Consider the following 21938-nt stretch of genomic DNA (forward strand, 5'->3'; position numbering starts at 1 on the left):
AGCATCAGTAATAAACAGACTTGTTCTGTTTGGATCTCTCAGCACTGCATCGAGACAAGCGCCTCAGATAAAACTTCAGATTCCAGTGTTGATCCAACTGCCTCATGCTTTACTTCCATAGTGCCTCGTTTCTTCTCCTCTCTCCTTTCCCTGTACCCCTTGACTTTTTTCACTACAGAGAAAATGTATTTAATTCAGATCGTATCGGCCTCTTATTTCATATTGTGCAACGCTGTTGAGTAGTAACTGCCCTGGTGTGTCCTTGTCTGCTTGAAATCAGAGGATTTTCTTCCACTCTGCTGTTTATTAAAAGAGAAGAGGAGAAAACAGAGTAAGATATTAGGAGTTATGAAGGGGAGATACAAATCTGAATTTCTTTCTTCAAAGGTTATTACTGCTTTTAACCTTTATTTACCCAGGAAAAGTCAACTGAGAATGCATTCTCTTTTCCAGCAACACCCTACTTAATATTCGCAGTTTCCCACATTCAGGACTGGGAGCGTCCCAGTGTGACCGCAGCTTCCTGCTGTTGGCCACTCAGCAGCTTTACTGGAGCCCTACTGTGCCCTGCTCAAGGGCACGTCACCAGTACTCCTTGAGGGAAGTTAGAGGATCATTCATTCATTCTTTTTTTCTCAGTGTCCTTCTAAATGGATGTGAGTTCTAGGAGACAAAACAGACAGACAAGAGGAGGAAAAGACTGTTAAAAAGGATAATGGAAAAGTGAGTTTATGAGATATAGAAAGAACGATCGAAATATATATTGAGAAATACAAGTGAGAAAAAAACAGAGCTGTGCTTTGGCAGCCAGAAATAAAGTGAAGCTGCTTATGTTGGAAGGTGGATGTGTGGAATGCTCCAGGTGAAAGAAAAAAGAGGAAATGTGAAAAATTACTTATTACGCTCAGTTTAGGAAATGGCTGGACCAGTGCACAGTGCGCTCTCTCTCACACACTTCATCTTTTAAGAAATGTCACAGCAATAAAATACTATTTTCCCCCCATGAATTTACTCATTTCGGTACTCAACAAATCACAGTTCTCCTTCATATTTTCCACTCAACATGCAGCCGAGCCCGTCTGCTTCTTATTCACAATCTACGTGCCCTCGTTTGCCTTCACATTGGTCAAAAAACACATACTTCGATGAACTGATGGGTTGATGGGGGTATATCAGCTATCAAAAGGGACCAGCGTGTATGCTGGTTTATACACCTGTGCCAGTGCCGGCTGTGTGTGATAGCTGATATGCCCTTATGGCAAGTTTGTTCTCCATGGACATGCCTCTGAGCTTATAAAAACACACTCCGAGACATCAAAGATCAAAGTATAAACAGAAACTTCTCCTCCTCCTCACTGTCTAAATATGTGTGCACATGTATTTTTGTGTGTACATATACTTCATTCATAATAGTAAGAGAATTGAATAATAATCTTTTATTTACGCAGCCCATTTCAAAACCCACTCATAAAAATGATAGAGAACATAAATAAAATCAGCAGCGGTCAGCAGAGTTATTAAAAAAAGAAATATAGAAGTAAGCCAGAGACATAAAATGACAGGCCTAATACACTCTGTGTTTTTGTACATGGGGAGTAATATCAGATATGAATACTGACACACACAGTTTCCTGTCCTGCTCTGTCTTCCCTTATTGTAACAAATATGTCCTCAAAGGATTTGAAAAGCACTATGGTGTGTGCATGTGTGGCAAGGTGACTGTGTATTAAATGTATTCATCTTGTTGGGTATATTTCACATTGAGTGGACACCAACATCACTCATAAAAGCAGAAACACACACACACACACACACACACACACACACACACACACACACACACACACACACACACACACACACACACACACACACACACACACCATTACAAGGGCTACAGCAGCAAATATTTGCCCATATGTGGGGGCAGCTCATATGTTTTGCCCAGAGTAAACACACCAGTGTGGATGTGGAATAATAATGCGGTGCGTTTTAGCAGCTGCTGGTCAGTCTGTTTACAGTGTTGGATGGTTCTCTTAAGCACTAATTTGTCACTGTCAGCTTTCTCGCACTTTCTATGCATATTTGTTTTAAGTGTGAAGGCCAAACTGGGGTCTCAAAGTGTGTGTTTTGATTCTATTTTGAGAGTGTTTGTGACAAGATATAGATTGTGTATAAGTGCAGCTGCGTGTGTCTTATGGTGTATTGGTATTGTGGGTTAATGTGTGTCTACCAGTGTATTAAGTGTTAATGCTTGTGTGTGTTTTCATGCATATTTTCATATATTTGTTTGTGTGTGTGTGTGTGTGTGTGTGTGTGTGTGTGTGTCATATTTTTCTGGCTAAGTAAGTTCAGTAAATGACAAGAAACAGGTCTTTGTTTGGAGGTAAATACACAGCCATCCTGGCTGGTTAATACATGGTTCAGCTCTGTAATCAGGACCTCAGCGATGCACAACATTGACAGCAGATTTATTGTGTGTGTGTGTGTGTGTTTGTTTGTTTGTTTCTGGCAGTGTTTATAGACTCATTTATGTTTTCTAAAAACATGCCCCTGTAGACTTACCTCTTGCTTATATATCTATTTTTGAGAATGTCTGTGTGGGTGCATGTGCTTGCATCTCCTGTCTGCATGTGTTTGTGTGTTTTGTTGTTGAAAGATTTACACAGCAGTGTCTCACCTCCATCGTTCAAGTCTTGTCTTGTCCCAGTCTGCCCTGTTACTAAGACAAGACATGTGCACAGTACTTCCCTGCTTTATTGTACACACTGTAGCCCTACCATTTACCTTTATGATGCAATATGCAGGCCTTGTTTTAACTCTGAAAATAAAGTAAATGTATGGGTAAAACAACATTATATACATATTTTGGATGTAAATACTACATTTAATGATAAACACTCGCCAACAAAAGCACCACAGATTCAAACTATATGGTTTTGAAAGTTTTACTTAAAGTGTACTGGGGCCATCGTGTATTATGCAAAGGGTATGTGCATATATCTTTACATACACCGTGGTCACATTGTGTGAGATACAAATCTGTTTGTTTTAATGATGGATGTATATGTCTTTATTAAGCATCTCTTTATCTATTGTCACTCATCTTCCTCTTTCTGAAGGCAAATCAACTCTCCTAACATCCAGAAGCAGACAGTGGCGAGTGAGATAAGGAAAGATGCCCTGATTGATGGACATCCACACTCTTTATCACAGGTTTGAACAATGTTATGTTATATTGTATGTGTGTGTGCTCAGGTGCACATTTATTGGCCTCTAGTTGAGCTCTTCATTTCACAGTATCTATATTGGCTCTTACTATACTCATGTATCCTGCCCTTTTCCCCCCGCTTCTTTCCTCCTCACCTCTTTTGCAAGCTGTTCCTCAGAAAAGTATTATCTTTTCCCCTTCCTATATTCTCTACATTCTCTCTTTCTGTATAATTCTGCTCCTCTGGGCAGAGACAGCCCTTTTCCAGTCCTTCATGCCTCTTGCCCTCCCTCCCTTAGTGCATCCCAGAGTTATTCCTAAGTGGAAGAGACAGGCATTTAGTCCTGCAGAAATCAGCTCCATACGCCAGCCAGGAACGGCGGCATAATGGGTCAGATGGGAATAGTAAAGAACTGATTAGTCAGGCAGGAGAGAGTCTCTTGATTTATCTTGTTTTATATCATTTGTATAGTTCTTCTTAGGTGTCAACATGAGTGTCAGCTGTTTGCTTGGCTGTGTGTGTGTGTGTGTGTGTGTGTGTGTGTGTGTGTTTGTCTGTGTGCATGCTTGTATGCTAGCCTGCAGAGCTATACTGAGGTGTTAATATGCAGAGTGCAGCCATGCCAGGTTATTCCCACAGGACGGATGAAGTAGAGTACACCTCTCTGTACCCCTCTGCCAAAAAGAACCAGAGCTGCTCTCAGCCTGTTTTTGGTAGAGCTATTTTGTTATTCCTGTGCATGCTGGCAGGCAGCATCCTACATCCTATTTCCTCTTCTAAACAGTGTCTGAGTAGCACACATTAATATTGCTACAACCTGGACAGAAACAAGAAGTGAGTGCCAGGAAGAAAGAAAGAAGTACAGGGACAAGTGCAAGAGAGTAGTGGGATTGATGTCAGGGATAAAGATGGCGTCCACAAAAAGAGCAAAATGGAAAGTTTCAGAGAGGTGGTTTTTTTTTTTTTGGTATATATTCCATGTATTATAAAGTATTGACCAGAGATAATATTAGTGTTCGAGCAGATGCAGGAATTCAAGCTCAAGGCTAAGTTTATTGTCATTTGTCTATATCAAAACATGGATAATACTGATATTAGTATTTGAAAATATAAGAGATTTGATAAGCCACGCCAGCGGCATGCTTTATCAATCGCAATATCTGTCAGTCAGTCAGTAGGTAGTACAGACGGAAATATCTTTAAAACTATTGGATGTGATCCTCTGACTTTTGATTTAGCGCCACAATCAGGTCAAAATTCTAAAACTCCCAATCAGCCTAAGCTCTACTTTGTTTTTAGTACTAATCAGCAAATGCTAACATGCTAAACTAAGATGGTGAACAGAGTAAACATTGTACATGCTAAACATCAGCATGTTAACAAGCTGACGTTAGTGTTAAGCTCACAGAGCTGTTAGCATGGCTGTAGACTTGTTTTAACAGTAACCCCTAACATTAACAAACATTTTTGAATCCCTTATATTTGGTAATTAATGAATTGTGATCAGATGTGCTATGAGCATTACCAATTGAAAAATAAACTTGTGTTTTCTGGTAATTTAACTGTGTAATATACAAAACTGTCAAGATTTGTCAAGATTGATTAGCTTATCCATTGGGCTCCAATCCATATAAAAGTATACAGTGGGAAACAAATGGTGTTCCTCACTTAGCCAATATACAAAACAGAAAGCATAATATTGACAACAGAACAATCCAGACGAAACATTTAATATTAATTAAGCAAGACCCTTTGAGGCCTGTCTAACAGCACAATTGCGAATGTACATAATATAATATGATTTATTAAGAACAGTATGATTAAATACAGCAGCAATACATTAAAAAGATTAGAAAAAATACAGTTACAACATTTAAAAATAACACTAAGAGGTAGGATGACCACCACATATTCCATCTCACTATCTATGATGATGATACGTTATAAATAGAGTATATATTCTGTATTTTGTGTCATGGCCTCTATCTCGCGCTCTTCCCACTGCTCTCTCTCTCTCTCTCTCTCCATTTATCTCTGGGTCCATCAGGAACACAGCACGCTCCAAGGGTAAACACAAACAAACACAGCCTTCCCTCACTCCTTTTTCTCCCTATCCATCCAGGAGAGTTTATGTGGGATGGAGTGATAGCATCTCTCTGCTTCATCGTCTCCATCGCGCCACGCTGCACTTCACAAACACAGAGAAAACACACATCGGAAATGTTCACTTCAAGCCTTCACATAGGCCTTTTATTTCTCTTTTATCTGTAACGAAGAGGCATCAGCGACACACAATACCCTACCCCCCCACCACCCTATTTATTGACACAAGGATTATAGAAACTCTTATTTTAAATCTAACGACAGTTAAAGAAGATGGATGCATTTAGGATTTTCATTCACTCCAAGCTTGTTCCCACAGTCTGTACATTTGACTGAAACTGTATATGAAACTTCTGGCCATGCACACATGCTTAACATTCTTTAAATCATGAAATTGGACACATAGAAGTTGATGCTGCACACTGAACTTTTTGACAGAGACAGATGCCTGTGTGGTTTGTGTGCCTATGTGTGAAGCTGAAGATCATAGGTATGTGTATGCTGGAAATGTGCATTCTCTCACTGTCTGCTCGTTTATTTTAGTGATTATAATCCCTCCATCAAATGAGAAAGGGCCAGACTCCATAATGATCCTTCCCAAGGGCATTAGGTGATGATTGGTGCTGCAGAGGCAATTATCTTTCCATTTCTCCCCACTCTCTGTATCTCTCTTGACCTTTTTACCATTCTTTATATTCTTGAAAGCCAGCAAAATTATCTTGTTACTAATAAAACTTGCATAACACACAGATATGCACTGACACAGACAGACACAAATACTGCGCGCACACACACACACGCACACACGCAGACAGGCAGACAGGCAGACACAGCTTTCTGGTCAGGTTTCACCCGGGGGTCCAGTGGTGGCAGCCCCATCTCAGTGGGGTGCTCGTGCATGTGTGTGTGTGTGTGCGTGCATGTGTGTGTTTCTGTCTGTAAGGTGGGGTCAGACCAGTACTTGTTGATTCTGGTGCATCGAATTACTGCCTGTCTGTCACATCCAATTACAGCTTTGGACTGCTGATGCACACAGCCTGCCTCTGTACGTGTGTGTGCGGGTGTTTGTCGCTCACCTCCAGCTGTGTCGTGCTGACGTGACGAGCCACAAGTATCTGCTTGTGATTTGGCTGGCTTGGCACTATTTTCATGGCACTCAGGGATAATCCCATCGCTCATGTTTTAGTCAGTATCAATGAATTAGTCACTTGGTTAGCCTTTATCATGAAGGGGCCCAGTTTTTCAATATTTACTATTGAATTTGAAGAGCTGGCTTCACCACTATCTATGTATAATACAGGTACCAAGTCAAAACTCACTTTAATATTTATGAGGGGCAGTGAATAGGCCATTCATTTGCATTTAGCATGATCAGCATGGTCTCGTAAAATCTTCAGTTTTCTATGCATTTAGCATATCCTTTTTTGGCAGTCAGAATAGATTCACCATGTGTCCACCACTGTTTAGCCTGGAGCTCCTTATATGCAATACAAAAATTAGCCTATTCAGATCACTGTTAGATTTAGGAATAATGTTAGAGACATGCTCCCTAAGGTTGAGCTCTATATGTCATCAATATGCCTGCAAAGCTGCAATTGTTTCGAAGCATTCAGATCTCACTAACTGACTTTTACAAGCAGCCGTTTCTAAGATGAAATGTCACTTTAAGAGCTTGTAGTTTGACTTGGTGAAACATCGAAACATTTTCTCTTTTATTCGTTTTTCTTAGTTGCTGTCTGGAGAGAGTTTCCTACCCATCCTCACTGCTTCCAACAATGCCGACACTTCTACTTGTAACTTGTTGCTATTGTGTCATATTCATTTGATTCATGCTTCTACAAGTGTGCCATGAAGTTTGTGGTGTTGAAGTTTCCATTGTTGATTCTAACCCTGAAAACACCCGTCTGCCATTTTGTTTGACGGCAGGTAGCTGCTCTCACTCACATGCAATGTAACCATTCTAATTGAACATTATTAAGTATCAGTGTTGCTGCTTCTCTTTATGTAAGTTTACACAAACTGGCTATACAAGTGTTCATATTGAATAGTTCATATCAGAATGTGACTTTTATTTTATATCCTACAAAATCTGATCTGGTGTTTTTGGCTTGTGCAGATTTTGTTACTTAATATCCACTTGCCACACCCCTAGTTTCTGTTTGGCAACAAGTGTAACTGAACTCATTTTTGTGCAGTTCAAAAAGTGTCTTCTTGGCCACGTGACCCCAAGGCTTTTGCACTGCTCCCAGAAAAGTGTGAACGTGTGAACTTGAAGGCGAGTCAACTATTGAGGAGTAGGAGAGGGAGTTTAAAAAAAAAAAGAGGGAGAGAAGTCAGGGGGGGTTTATTATTTCTGTCCAGTGTTTTCTTTCACAGTTCCATCACCCAGTGTGGAGAGGGATCCTTTTCCCCCACTCACCATAGGTGTCAGAGAGGCCACACACAAACTATGCGTGTGAACGTGCACGGTCTACTCAACACACCCACACTCACACATGTGCACACTCACATGGATGTCGGCAAAGGTCACAGCACTTACACACTCTTTCTCCATCACTTATCGCTCTCTGCTGTCTTGGCTGGGTCTCTTTGTTCTGAGAGAAGTCTTGTTCTTCTATCACCACAGCTTTTTTTTTTTCCTTACTCAAGTCTTTCCTATTGTTTCTATTTTACATGGACTGGATTCTTACTTAGCAAAAGGATCAACAAATACACCTTTTCTCAAATTATCTTTTGCCAATATAGTATTATTCCAGTGCAAAAAACATTTAATGAGGTTTTCAAACAAAGTATACTCAAAGAAAAACACTCTCCCCTGGCTTTTGCTACTTTGCTTCCAACCCCCCTCCTCGTACTCCTCCTCTGAACTTCTTTCGCCCCCTCAGCTTCCTCTTTCAGCTTCCCAGGATGCCATGTGGGAGACGGCGGAGCGGATCAGGGAGTTGGAGAGGGCACTGAGGGAGAGCATGAACACCTCCGCACATAGAGAGGCTCTCTGGGCGCAAGAGGAGACTGCCCGTGTTCAGGCCCAAAGACAGGTTTAGCTGATGTTTTCAATTCAATTCAGTTCAATTCAATTTCATTTATAGTGTCAAATCACAACAGGTGTTATCTCAAGACACTTTAGAGATAAAGTAGGTCTAGACCACACTTACACAACTTACAAAGACCCAACAATTCCCCCCCCCCAAGAGCAAGCATGTGGTGCAACATGTTTCACACACTTACTGACATTAACACACACACAAAAACACACACACACACACACACACACACACACACACACACACACACACACACACACACACACACACACACACACACACACACATTCATACACAGAGATAGTCGTATGCCTCCCTACATAGGCAGACTCCCTTTATACCTCTAGTATCACCTCACCTAGGACTAAGAAGGACCACTGAGAAAATGTGAGGAACCTAACTGCACCCCCATGTGGCTAAGAGTGTAACTGCAGGCAGACTGTAATATGTAGTTCTTAACCAACAAATATCATTTTTACAAAATGGATAGTTTTGCTTCCTGTCTGTTATTTTCTTTTCTTAATTTGGTTTGTATTCTCTAAACATGCTGTTGTTTATTTTCTCCCTCTAGACTGAAATTTAAAACTGAAACTAAAACTCCCACCGTTCATTTTCTGTCTTTCGTTTGCTGTTGCACGGTTGAAAATGTGAGCATATGTTTAACACATTGTGAGTTTATGTGCAGGCAATCAGAATTTGGTAGCAAATCTGAAGACTTGTAGTCTTGATTGAGTACAGGCTACCCTTTTAGTCTGTATGTCCTGCTATCTATCTGTCTTTCTGACTGCCAGCTGGGCAGTCTACATCTTTAAGTGGGTCCCAAAAAGTGTATGTGTGTGTGTGTGTGTGTGTGTGTGTGTGTGTGTGTGTGTGTGTGTGTGTGTGTGTGTGTGTGTGCAGTGTATGTGTGTGTGTGTGTTTATTGAGTGAGAGAGAGCCTAGGTGTGTTTGTGGTGGGAAAGAGAAACAGGGCGAAGGAGTGTGTTTCCTCTCGGTGTGAGTGTGCATTTGAATGAGAATGACCTTGAATTACTGATGACTGCCACAAGTAATATGAGAGCAATTGGCGGTTAAAACAAGAACTAACATTTTGAGGCAGAATGGTGGCTGCATTGCTTCTAACATACATACATATGCTTTCTCACACACAGACAGACACACACACACTCTCACACACACACACACACACACACACACACACACACACACACACACACACACACACACACACACACACTCACACACACACACACACACTCACACATTAAAAGACAGATTCTGATCGAGGAGAACTTTAAACATGAAGTGAGGAGATGGAGGTGGACAGAGTGGGGAAGTAAGATGAGGTTAAACTCAGTTTAGAAAATTCTGTGAGAGCCAATGCAAACTGTGGCTTGTTTTTTCCTTGTTTTTTGTGCAATTTCTGTACTTTACACGCTTGACTTAAAGTCAGCATGGATACTGTGTTTATCAAACAATTGCCTGATCCACTGAGAAGTCCGACAGAAAAGTATATTTATGTCTGTGGGACTTTTCGCACACAATACAAGTGGATGATTCAGCTTTGACCTAAGTCCACCAATGTGTAGCCAGAATCAGGGAAATCCTTTCCTAACTTGTGACACGTTAACACTAGTTGATCCAAAACATCGTAGTCAACTTGCTTTCATTTCATGTCAATCCAGACCCTACAAATAGAGAACATAATGAGCCAGCATGCAGTCATACTGGCAACTGCACTTGACACTTATAGAACCAGAATAGAGTTGCACTTGCGCTACTGGAGGAAACAAGGAAAAGTACCCATTTGGCCTGGCACTTTAGCTTTAGCGTCGTTGATGCTCACTGCTACAGTAGGTGCTATCGACACACTGAACTTTGTGAGCCAGCATGACATCACCGCATAAGGGGGCATCGAGTCAACTAGCCATTAACATGCAGTTACACAGTCGTCAGTCAACTGCCACTCTAGCCTCAGACTCTGGAAAAACAGAGTGTGTGTGGAAAGGGTTGTTGGGGGGAGTAGAGAGAGGGACAGGTCCTTCTGAAACATCACCTGACCCTGGCACCATTTCAGAGCGCCATGCCAGACTCACATTCTCACATCCCTCCCCCCCTTGCTTTTTCCTTGGTTTTCTTCTTTCTTCTCCCCTCTGTCCAAGAGTAATCAGTCTCATGATGTGCAATGCGCTGAAAGTCTTCTATCAGCCTGACCTGCTGAAATGGAGCATGGGTAATGCCATGGCTTACTTTTCTTCACACCCCCGCTCTCTAAGTCTCTCACTCTGTCGCTGCTTGTTTCTGTCTCGTCTTTCTCCTGCCATCATTTCTGCTGCCCATCGATTGTCCTGAGCCTCGTTCTTTCCCATCTGCCTTCTTAAGTTGTCCCACCCAATTATCACTCTCTCTCTCCCTTTCGCTCCCTCTCTATTCTTGTCTCTCTCCCTCTCTCCCCCTCTGTGGCGTTTGAACTAGGCCTCTGAACCAGCAACACCGACGCAAACAGACAAGAGGGATTTGGCCCTTACCTCTGAGCCCCCAATCAGCTTAGCAACTAAAGGGGCTTTGGGCCAGTCTTGAGCCTTAGACTGGCTGGGGGGCTTTGCCTTGAAGTTGAGCTAAATTAGCACGCACAGGATCACCGCTAAGCTGATTAGGTCCCTAATTTCACTAAAATGCATTGTATTCCTTATTAATGATGTGATAGTGAAGAGAGGGCTCGCCTGGGTGGTGGACTAATGGGGAACTGGGAGGTAGGCAGTTGGTGCATGAGGGTTGATAGACATGTGGTGGGTGTAAACGGAGTGTGTGTGTGACCCTTGGCTTTCAAGATAAAAAGACTGGCTTTGGATTCTTTTAAGCCTGAAAGAAGACATCAAACATTAAACATGATGTGATTTTGGATGGTTGGATGTCTTGTTGATATTGTGTATGTTAGCTGCTGGATACTACCGAGGTCAGTTGTTGTTGGCAGGGATATGGGCTGTATTTTATTTTAAACAATGCAATGTTATATGTCCAGGAAGTTATGACTGAAAGTTGTCACTCTCCCACCATTTCAAATTTCTGTATTACCCACTCACTTTGCTTTCACCCTTTCTTCTCTTACTCCATATGTGAAATTCATGAACAGTCAGTGAGCACATTATCTGACATCTGTGAAACACACCTAGAAAACCAGCGGAGATAAAGAGTGTCCTGAAAATGTGTGAACGATTTGGCCCCTTCATAAAAGAGGCCCACTCCTTTTTTCATGTCCTACCCCATGGAGTGCTTTCCACTAATACTCCATCTCTCTTTTATTTTTTTGCTTCTCATTCACTTTCTTTCCCTTTGTTCATTTAAAATCCAACACTGAATTAACTGTTTGACTATCTTATATCACAAATCTGCAAATCGTCAGAATTGAACAAAGTTAAATTCAAATTCTTGTGGCCTTCTATTTACATCATCCGAACAAGCTTAACTAGTACTGCATCCTATTGTAAAGTACTTGTTGTTAGACAATTAGACACTTCCTGTCTTAGGATAATGACGCCCTGAGGTCACATCCTGTCTGTCAGACACGCAGGTTGGCCTGCATGGCTGGAGGGCACGTATGTGCAGAGGGAGGAGATGTAGTTGAGGGGTTGAGCATTATTCTCACCTGCTCTAAAGTAGAGCCACACTTGAGATTGAGATAAAATAAGTGGAGAAAGGTGGGAGAGAAGAGGGAGCCCTTGTTTCCAGTCCAAGGGTCAGTGGACATATCATTCAACTAACCTTTCAACCTAAGTAATTACTATCCATTCATTTTCATGTTTTGGCTGTCATTTAACCTCAACTAGCATTCCAACATACATACACACACACACTCTCTCTCTAAAATACTCACATACATGTATGTAGACAAATAAAAGTGCACAATAGTTTGTATCTGTTTAATTGACCATGTCTATGTGTACATGTGTGAGACTGTGCAAGTATACAATATCTTGTATATTGAGTTTTAATGTAACACAGCGCCATGTGGGAGAGTATCCTGGTATGTTTTGATACTGTTTAAACCTGTGCATATTTGTCTCTCCTTGAATAGTTGGAGGAACTGATGGGGGCTTTGGAGAAGACACGCCAGGAGCTGAATGCCACCAAGATGCATCTATCCTCCACTCAGCAGTCCCTGCATGAGAGAGACGGACACCTTAATAGTCTTCGCCAGGAGAGACGCAAACAGCTGGAGGAGATTTTAGAGATGAAGTAAGTCTCACACTAAGCCATCTATCTCTGTATGAGCCCTTCTATCTGCTCAGTCTTTATATCTTCCATATATATATCTACCTTAATCTACCCTACGTACCTACTTTCTTTCATTTAACAGATGTAACTTTAAATCGTCACAGGCCACACAGAAAAATAATTACATACTCTGTAACCATACACTATATCGTGTGCATTTATGGCTATGCATTTCTCCAATCAGTAAACGAAAGAATTCAACTTGGCTATTGCAGTAATATAAATTAATTGAACTAAATTTGCTTTAGGAGAATAAAACATAATGTGTAATGCAGTGAAGCAAGAGTTGCTGGTAACTGCAGTAAGATAAACAGTAACAAAATAAACCACAAGTGTTTGTGGTAGTGAGTGCACACCCAGCCCATAAAAGTATATGATCAAGGCGCTTTTATTAACATTGGCACAGTTCACTCAGCGCTTCATCAGGCTCATTTTCCCTGCACAGCAGCTTTGTTGCTGCAGCAGAAACTTGAGTCTAATACTGTATTAGGCACGTTTATCCGCTCACCTGCTGACATGTGCATCTGTGCTATGAGTGTTATATAGACATCAGTGCTGAGGTGTGTTTTGAAGCAGGATCAGCCGTTGTCCATAGCTGCCTTGTGAAAAGTTAACATTTATTGAGGACAGGTGGTGCAGTCTTAGACAGCAGGTCAGAAAAATGTGTGTTTAGCTGTTATATCATTTGTATGTCTGTCTGTGACAGAGAGTTAGAGAAGGACTCAGAGTTAGCAGGGCTGGCTGCATTTCCATGTGTGAGTGTGTGTCAGTGGGTATGTACGAATGTGTGAGTGAAGTTCAGTGATCTGTCAGTGGAGCAGCTACATGTGTGTTTGCTTTGAGCGCTCTGATTGAAGGAGCATGGAGCCACATATCTGGCTGTCATGTGCCGCAGAGAAATGCCTTTAATGTCAGCCACTCAGTACAGTACAAAAGGGAAGGCTGGCACATATGTATTGAAAACACAACTTTTAAAATCCATTATGCCTCACAAGCCCCTCTGATCACACTAACTCTAAAGGAATGTGTGTATGCGCTCTTGTCTGCCTACAGTATGTGTATGTGTACAGTTTGCCCGAGGCCGAGAAAGAGAGTGCCCTTGCCCATGTATCTGCACACAAAAGCACTTCTGATACAAACCACCTTCCTGTCTGTTCCAATTTCCACCATCCAAACATTACCAGGGATGTTTAGCAGAGGAAATGTATTACATATGATACAGACACAATTCGTGCTTCTAGGTATGTTTGTAAAATTAGGAAAACGCTCACGCACCTGGCATGTAAATGATACTATTATTTTATTGCCACTCAGCTTAGATTATTATTATATTACCATTATAAGATGTCTAAGGGTGAAGGTTAGTGTGATGGTTGGTTGACATAAGCAGCAACAATTGTTTTCTATTGTTTGAGATTGAGACTCTGACTGAATGCAAGTCTACACTGGTAAGAGCTAATGGTGTGGGGGGGCACAAGGGGCACAAGTGTGTGTGTGGTCTTTTGTGGCTTTGAACCTGTATGTGTCTTTGTATAAAGAGGTCAGAGGCAGGGGTTTGGGGTCACTGATGATGAGGATTAAAGGACTGTTGAATTGCGAGGGGCGAAGCTTCGTGAGACTGACTTACATCTGAACAAGCCACAAAGATACCCATGCAGAATGTACACACAACCTCAGTGGAACTCACATATAATCACTCACGTCTGCAGACATGCACATACTTACACAAACTTTGGCTTTCTGCTTTAAAAGGGGCCATATTCCCACAGCACAGCTCTGGTCCAAGTTAGCGCAGGGAAAACTAAACAGGAAAGATAAGGCAGAGAAAGAGAGGTAATGAGAGAGAGAGAGAGAGAGAGAGAGAGGGAGTTAGAGTGAAAGCAAGACAAAAATGAGACAGAAAGAGAGAATGAGAGGGAGGGGAGCATGGAATGGAGGGGCTACACAAACTGAAGTATTTCAAATCTTAGAAATCATGAGAGAAGTTTGATTTCATGCCAAGTTTCTCCTTCTCTCTGCTGTAATGTGGCATTTGTCAAGAAGACCAGCTGAAGCAAACCATGTGAGGCACGTTCGCCTGTGAACTGGGGAGCTCTGTGTGTGTGTATGTGTGTGTTTTTTAATTCAGTGTGTGTGTGTGTGTGTGTGTGTGTGTGTGTGTGTGTGTGTGTGTGTGTGTGTGTATAAACCAGAGAGAGACCGAGAAAGAGAGAGAGAGAGAGCAGACTCATGGCTTTTCAACACTGTTAATGAAAGAGACGAGGGGAAAAAATCATTTTCAATATCCTCTTATTGCATGCTGGGTTTCCTAGCTGGTGTGTGTGTGTGTGTGTGTGTGTGTGTGTGTGTGTGTGTGTGTGTGTGTGTGTGTGTGTGTGTGTGTGTGTGTGTGTGTGTGTGTGTGTGTGTGTGTGTGTGTGTGTGAGTGAGAGAGACAGACAGACAGAGTGCATTTTCATTTTCATTTGCCTTACGATCAGATATAGAGCTGAATACTGTTATATTGATGTATAAGGAGCAGTGCGAGTCTGCTCTATCACCCCACACCAGATTGAGTTTCCACCATACTGTACAGTACACACACACACACACACACACACACACACACACACACACACACACACACACTCACACACACACACACACAGATGGCCTCAAGAGGAGCTAGTCATTAAATAAGTCTAGGGTCACGGGGTGTAGGTGCACAATAGAGAAATTATGTGTTTGGACATTTTGAATAGCTAGTCATTGAGATGTTTCCATAGGCTGAATGGGATAATACTACATGCCACAACATTGCAGTGGCTTACTCAACCTGATCCTCCTAGACACTGGGAATGTAGCTGATATTATCTCTGTTTACATGTTGTTGATGGAAAATGATGATAAAGCAAAGAAAAACGTAGCAGCAGCTTTGAGGCAGGCACATAAAGAGATGCAAGAGTTGACAAAGTGGAAATGTTTAAAGGTAGAGAAGAGGAGAGTTGACAATTTGAGAGATGGTGGGGAAAAGCATGCACACATTAGTAGAAACACTCTGCAAGACAATAAACGGAGGAAAAGAGAGAAGTCGTAGCAGAGAGTTAGGGAGGAAATGATGGAGAAAAAAGGACCATAGAATGAGGGAGTGATTGATGGAGGGGGTGATGGATGGAGGAAGGGAGGAGGAGAATGATGGAGGAAGTGGTGGGAGAAAGAACCGGGAAAAGATCAGACTAGAGCTGTGAGGGATGGGAGGGAGCAGAGTCTGGGTAGCAGAGTAGAGCTACAACGTACCATGTATCTGCTAACACCTGCAACATATTCTCCTGTTAATTCACATTTTGATTTTAGGAAATTAAAAGTAAAAATGCATTTATGGCAAAAATATGTTTTGCTCGGCTGAGTAGAAGAAATATTCTTGAGATGTACAAAAAGACAAAGAAAAAGAAGACTAATTCCTAAGAGTAACATAGAAGCAGGAGCTCCATCAATTACACACTCTTCTTATTCCCTTTCCTTTAGTAATTCATTAAAAACTGTGTTTAACATTTTTACACTTTCTCTGCCAGAGTTTTGGACATGTGCTTCAAATTTGTGGACTATTTGGTCAGAAACATACCCTTTGTGCCATTCTGCAAAAGCTAAATATCGACTGTATCTATTGCTTGCTCCTTTTTATCACATAGCTAATTCAGTTCAGAAAGGCAAATGAGCTATTCTACTCACAGTGTAAATGTAATAACCTCTAACCTGTAACCCCAAAATTCAATTATTTCCTTGAACTGTGTTCATGTATCCATTTGTTGGCTAGTTACAGTAATCCAAGGCATAATGAAGCTTAGAGCAGTAGCGACGTTATGACTTTCAAATCCCCAATGTAGACATCCTGTCTGCACAGTGCCATTGCCATGGTTACACTGACTAAACACACAGAGACCAGCTGTACTGGCAAGGTCATGTCCCTGCTCACTGATCTCTCTGAGGGGCCTGGACACACACACACACACGCAGCACACACACACACACACACACACACACACACACACACACACACACACACACACACACACACACACACACACATACACACACACACACACACACACACACAGATATACACACATATATACACTTATTGAAACAAATTTCCTGAAAAAGTATGTTTACACATTCATGTATTTAACCAAGCAGCATTGCGTTCATGCAGTTTTGAAATGACATATGCATGTATTGGCAAAATCTGCGGACAGGTATGGTGTTACAGTGCCATTGTTGTGATAAGTAATGATGAGACATAGAGGGTTGGTGCAGTGTGTGAATGGGATTCTCTGTATTGCAGTGTTGAGGAGGGGCTGACCACACATCACCTTCCTCTCTCGGCGAGCAGGTTTGTATGTGTGTCGCCTCGTGGGAACTTCGGGCCATTCATCATGTCTGTCTGTGCTCCCGTGCCCTCTGACATGCGTGTTTACCTTCGACATGTGTGTCGGCTGTTGGGCCTGTAGGTGTGTTATTATGTCAGGGCCTCGGCATGCTCCACCCTACTCCTCCTCCTTTGAGGTTTTGTCAATGGAGGGCTTCATCACATGGAAATCCCTGCTTCTAAGTCCTTGTTCAGTACAGTAAGGTAATGACCGACTTCTACCTGGGTCCCTTACAGTAAGCTTCAAAGGTGGAGAGAAGAGTCCAGAGTTTGCTTAGTATAGTCAGTTTTTGAATTGGATATAGCTCAGTTCAGCTAATGCAACTGGAGGTTAAGTGCCTTAAATTTAACTTTTCTGACCCATTTTTCCCAAACCATGTTATTCTCTTGGACTACACTCTGCAAACGTCATGTCTTGAGCTCACTTCTCTCAGGGTTTGGCCGTTCTACCATCAATTATGGTTATTTTTTCTTTTATCACCACTTATTAATATTTTATTGGTGCTTATATCGGCATAGTATTTTTGGCGAGCTTTGACCCACCCAGTACATATGAACTGGAGGTTTTATGTCCTGTACAGTATGTAAACCCTGACTTGAGTTTTGTAAAACTGGCACACAGATGTACACATGCTTTGTTTGCCTGCAGTATGATAACTGCTGGGTGGCTGTCATAGCAAAAAGGATTTGTGAGCCATGTGTGAGTGGCTGGGTGGAAGTGGCATTGTCTCCAAAAGTCAATGTATGAGTGACTGGAAGGCTAGAGCTGTCTTATGAAGTTGATGTTGAACTGAAAGATAAGTTGACGCTTGGAGGGCATTGGTCAAATGGAGAGGATAGCACATGTACTGTATGTGTGTGTTTAGTTAAACTGATAGACAGAGATGGAAGAGTCTTTCCAGAGACAGAAAGAACTTCTTGTCTTAATCTGAAGACTGACATAGTGAAGATGGGATGATTGTGACACACAAAAACAAAAAGAATGCAGTGATTGACAACTGGAGAGGAAGATATGGAGGCCACGTCAAGGAGGCAAAGGGAAGATATAGCTTGTTGAAACTGCTTTCCCCTTCGTACTGAGTCACTTTGCCCCACTAGAGTAACATCATTCTTTCATAGTCTCTTCTTACTTTTACTCCATCACTCTTTCAAAGCTGATCTCCTTAACTTCCTCGGAGTGTTAAATGCTCTCCCTCCCTTTCTTTTTTTGTCTTTTTCTCTCTTTTTCTCTCTTGTTCTATCTCTGGCCGGGTGGAAGAAGGCCTGGAATTTATCACACATACCTAATAATTACTATCACAGGAAATGGTCCTAAGGAAGTAGGTGCACTAGCTCTGCTAATTAGCGTCAGTCGCAAACACACATGCATATACTTGCACGCGCACACACACACACACATACACACACACACACACACACACACACAGCTAATTAGTGTCATTTGGCTGATGTAGAAGTCTCGGGAAAGCCCAATCTGATTGGCCTCAGGGAGACTAACACCCCCGAGTTTACCCGGTTGTATAAATCTTGAGTCTAATTGATTGGAAGTCTGTGTTTGTGTGTGTGTCGCGGCATTTAAGTGTGTACAAGAGTGGGCAATTGATTAGGTGGGCCCTGCGGCCGTAAAGAGGCAGACCAGGACACAGGATCCAGAGGTGACCAGTGACGGCCTCCTTAACGACGGTCCTGCCCTCAGGGTCACCAAAGGAATGAGGAGAAGGAAGGGGAGGTCAAGGGAGGAGGTGGATATTGTCAGTAAATTTGAATGTCGATTGATAGATATGCAAATAGATACAGAGATATGCAGATAGATAAATAGATGGATAGATTGATAGCAGAAGACATGGAGAACAACGGGTTAACAAAAAAGTCCAAAGAGAGTGGGCAGCAGTGAGAGATTTTTTTTAAGAAAGAGGGATGCGTTATTTTAAGTGCAGCTGTATGTAATATGTTGTTGGATGTGCTGTGTTGTAAAAGAGCCATTAAAACAGTGGCCTAGTGAAATGCCCTTATGGTTTACCATTATGGGCACATGAAATGCTGGTATACCCACACAAGTGAGTCAGTGGTGCTTACTGGCATATATTCGCACACTGTAAACACCTCCAAGCCTCTGTGGTTGGCACACACACCTGAGCTCCGGCTCCTGTTTTTCTCCTCCGTGGCTTCTTTGGCTACGTCTGTCTGTCTTTATCTGGGTGTAAGTATGTCTCTCTGTCTGTGTCTTTCTTCTCCTTTGTTTTGCACATTTTACAGATCAATATAAAAAGGCACAATGTTAGGAGCTCTCTCTGTGTCGCTGTTCTTACCTAGTTTAGCTCAATCAGAGTAACATATTGTTACACAAAGCCCTTACTAAGGGTTTAGTCTTTCAGACTCTTTGTTGGTTTGAATGGAGTTTTATTGGCTCTGTACGTCACTCAGTCTTGCTGAGATGGTTCCCAGGAGGTTTTAATAGAAAACAATAGTAGGACGGACAACTTCCCAGCACCAGGCTGCTCCAACGCTGCACACCAGTCAGCATACACCACAGCAGCCCCTGGCACTTCTGAATTGTGTGTGTGTCTGATCTGGTTAATTCAGGGATGTAGACCCAAACTGTAATTATCATTATGTACTTCTCGGCAGTGGCAGGAAACAGCCCAAGCAAGTTTGGATGAGCGTGTGTATCCTCACTGATGCACATTGAATGTGTTTGTGTGCAAATAACAACATGTGCATACATGAATTTGTGTGTGTGTGTGTGTGTGTGTGTGTGTGTGTGTGTGTGTGTGTGTGTGTGTGTGTGTGTGTGTGTGTGTGTGTGTGTGTGTGTGTGTGTGTGTGTGTGTGTGTGTGTGTGTGTGTGTGTGTGTGCGCCTGTGCCTGCATGTGTGTACATAGAATCAATGATGTGAAGAGCATGAGAGCTATTAGCAGTGAAAGATAAGCAGATGGTGCCAGTGGCTATGTGATGATTTTTCCTGCTCTTGTCTTGGCCCTGCTCTTGTTCATTTGGTCTCTGCTAAATGGAGACATATTGGAAACATGACTGTTCTCTCGGGGGCCGGTGGGTATCCAGAGTTTAGGACTGGAAAGGAGAAGAAGAAATGAGAAGAGGGGAAGAAGAGGAAATGAAAGGATAAGGGTGGAAAGAGAATTATAAGAAGTAAAAATAAAATCAGGAGAGAAAGTAGGGATCACTGGAGTTAAGCTCCACTAGGATTTAAAATCTCATGAAAATAAAAACTACATTTTACTTATTTGTTTGTGGAGAGAAATTACCATTCACAAGCATCACAGACACTGTTAACTTTCACAACTATGCAATAAAAGTTTTGTCTCATTTTTACGATATTAGAGTTGATGTCCAAGAAAAAGCAAAGCAAAACCCACTGAAAAGAGAAGGAAAGAGAAAAAAAACATACCAAACTAAAACCCAAAGTTTATTTGGAGCAAGCATCACATCTATTCAAGATGGCAACCGCAGTTTAATCTGCGTAGTCCTTCATCTTTAAAGCTAGCATCAATACGACAGAAAAGGCCTTCATGTGGGCCGACAGACTACGCAGAGACAGGACTGGTCACCACTAAACAAACAAAACAGGAATCCTGCAGAGACAAGAATGACTAGAGGGAGCGTGAACAAAGACAATGGCATGACTTTCAGGCCGTAGATGAAACACAGAATATAGACAGTGTGTGTATGCGTGATTAAGAATGTGGCCATTCATGAATGCCTTGATATGAAGTTATGCATGTTTATGTCTGGAGTAATTCAAGTCAAGATCAGAGAACTGAGGCATAAGTCTTGTCATTTTAGCATACAATATTCAAAGCCTGAACAAGACAGTATGTCTACAGTGACGTTAATGTATCCAAAATCCCAGTGCTTTTCTTTTAATATGTATACATTTCCGTTGTTATGAAGTGTGAGGCATTTGGAGAGAGGATGAGGTTGACATTACTGTTACAGAGGTTTGCGGTAATGTGCGGTAATGTGTTACCGCCTGCATTTACGCTTAACCTGCACCACACATTGGTGCACTCTGCAGCAAAAAACACAATCAGAGTCACAATTCAGTCAAACTGGAATGCACAGACGTCATACATACAATCCAGGAATCAGCAAAGCTTACTCTTTCAGTGATAGATGTTTCTCTGAAAATTACGTTTTGGTAACATTATCAAAAAGCACTTAAGCTTGATTTATACTTCTGCGTCTGATCTACGTTGTAGTTATGTATATTCGTACGTACATAGGTACGTATCGCGTGCCGTAGATAAGTACCCCGTGCCGTAGCCTGACGTGCACCTCCCCTGAAACTTCACGTCGCTGCAATTTAGACTGCAACAACCATAATTGGTCCGCTTGGCCGTTACTTGGTAGTGCATTTCCTCCAACTCATTTCCGGCTGCTCCTTCTCAGTGAACAACATGAAATCGAAGAGAGGGTTAACTTTTCTTGCCACTGCTTTTTTTTTTTTTTTTTGGTCAGAATGCAAAGGGGAGACACCTTGTTTTTCCGTCTCCTGGGCCGGAGTCGGTACTCGCTCCGGAGCTAACCTCCGTCATTCTCTCACTCGCTCTAACACACACTCCTTACACACACATACACACTACGTACAGGCTCTGCTATTCTCTTAAAGAGATACGCTGGACACACAAAACTATGCAGCCACACCAGCACACAAGTATAAATTCTTACAATGGCGTAGGCCACTTATGTAGGCTTTGCGTAGGCTATAAATCAGCTTTTATTAAGAAAATAACAATATATGGCATGTCTAGCAACTGTAAGGACTGACTGTACCTTGAGCATGTTCTTAAACATACATACAGTTGTCAAACTGTATATAATTTCAATGTAAAAATTTTAAAATAAAAAAAGTAAAATCCCTGTTTTGTTCTTTTGCTTAC

At 41.9% G+C, this 21938-nt stretch overlaps 1 protein-coding gene across 1 annotated transcript in view; it reads left to right on the forward strand.

The window, feature by feature from the left end:
* LOC120559318 (ERC protein 2) overlaps window positions 1–12565 on the forward strand; it is an 86023-nt gene extending 73458 nt beyond the window's left edge. Inside the window, exons 16-19 of the mRNA XM_039800957.1 lie at window positions 3123–3216; window positions 3390–3393; window positions 8201–8353; window positions 12435–12565. Coding sequence (XP_039656891.1) covers window positions 3123–3216; window positions 3390–3393; window positions 8201–8301 — 199 coding nt within the window. The 3' untranslated portion in view covers window positions 8302–8353; window positions 12435–12565. The remainder of the gene's footprint in view (window positions 1–3122; window positions 3217–3389; window positions 3394–8200; window positions 8354–12434) is intronic.
* The last annotated feature ends 9373 nt before the right edge of the window (window positions 12566–21938 follow it).

This window comes from Perca fluviatilis, chromosome 5, assembly GCF_010015445.1.
Source record: "Perca fluviatilis chromosome 5, GENO_Pfluv_1.0, whole genome shotgun sequence".
Taxonomy (NCBI): domain Eukaryota; kingdom Metazoa; phylum Chordata; class Actinopteri; order Perciformes; family Percidae; genus Perca; species Perca fluviatilis.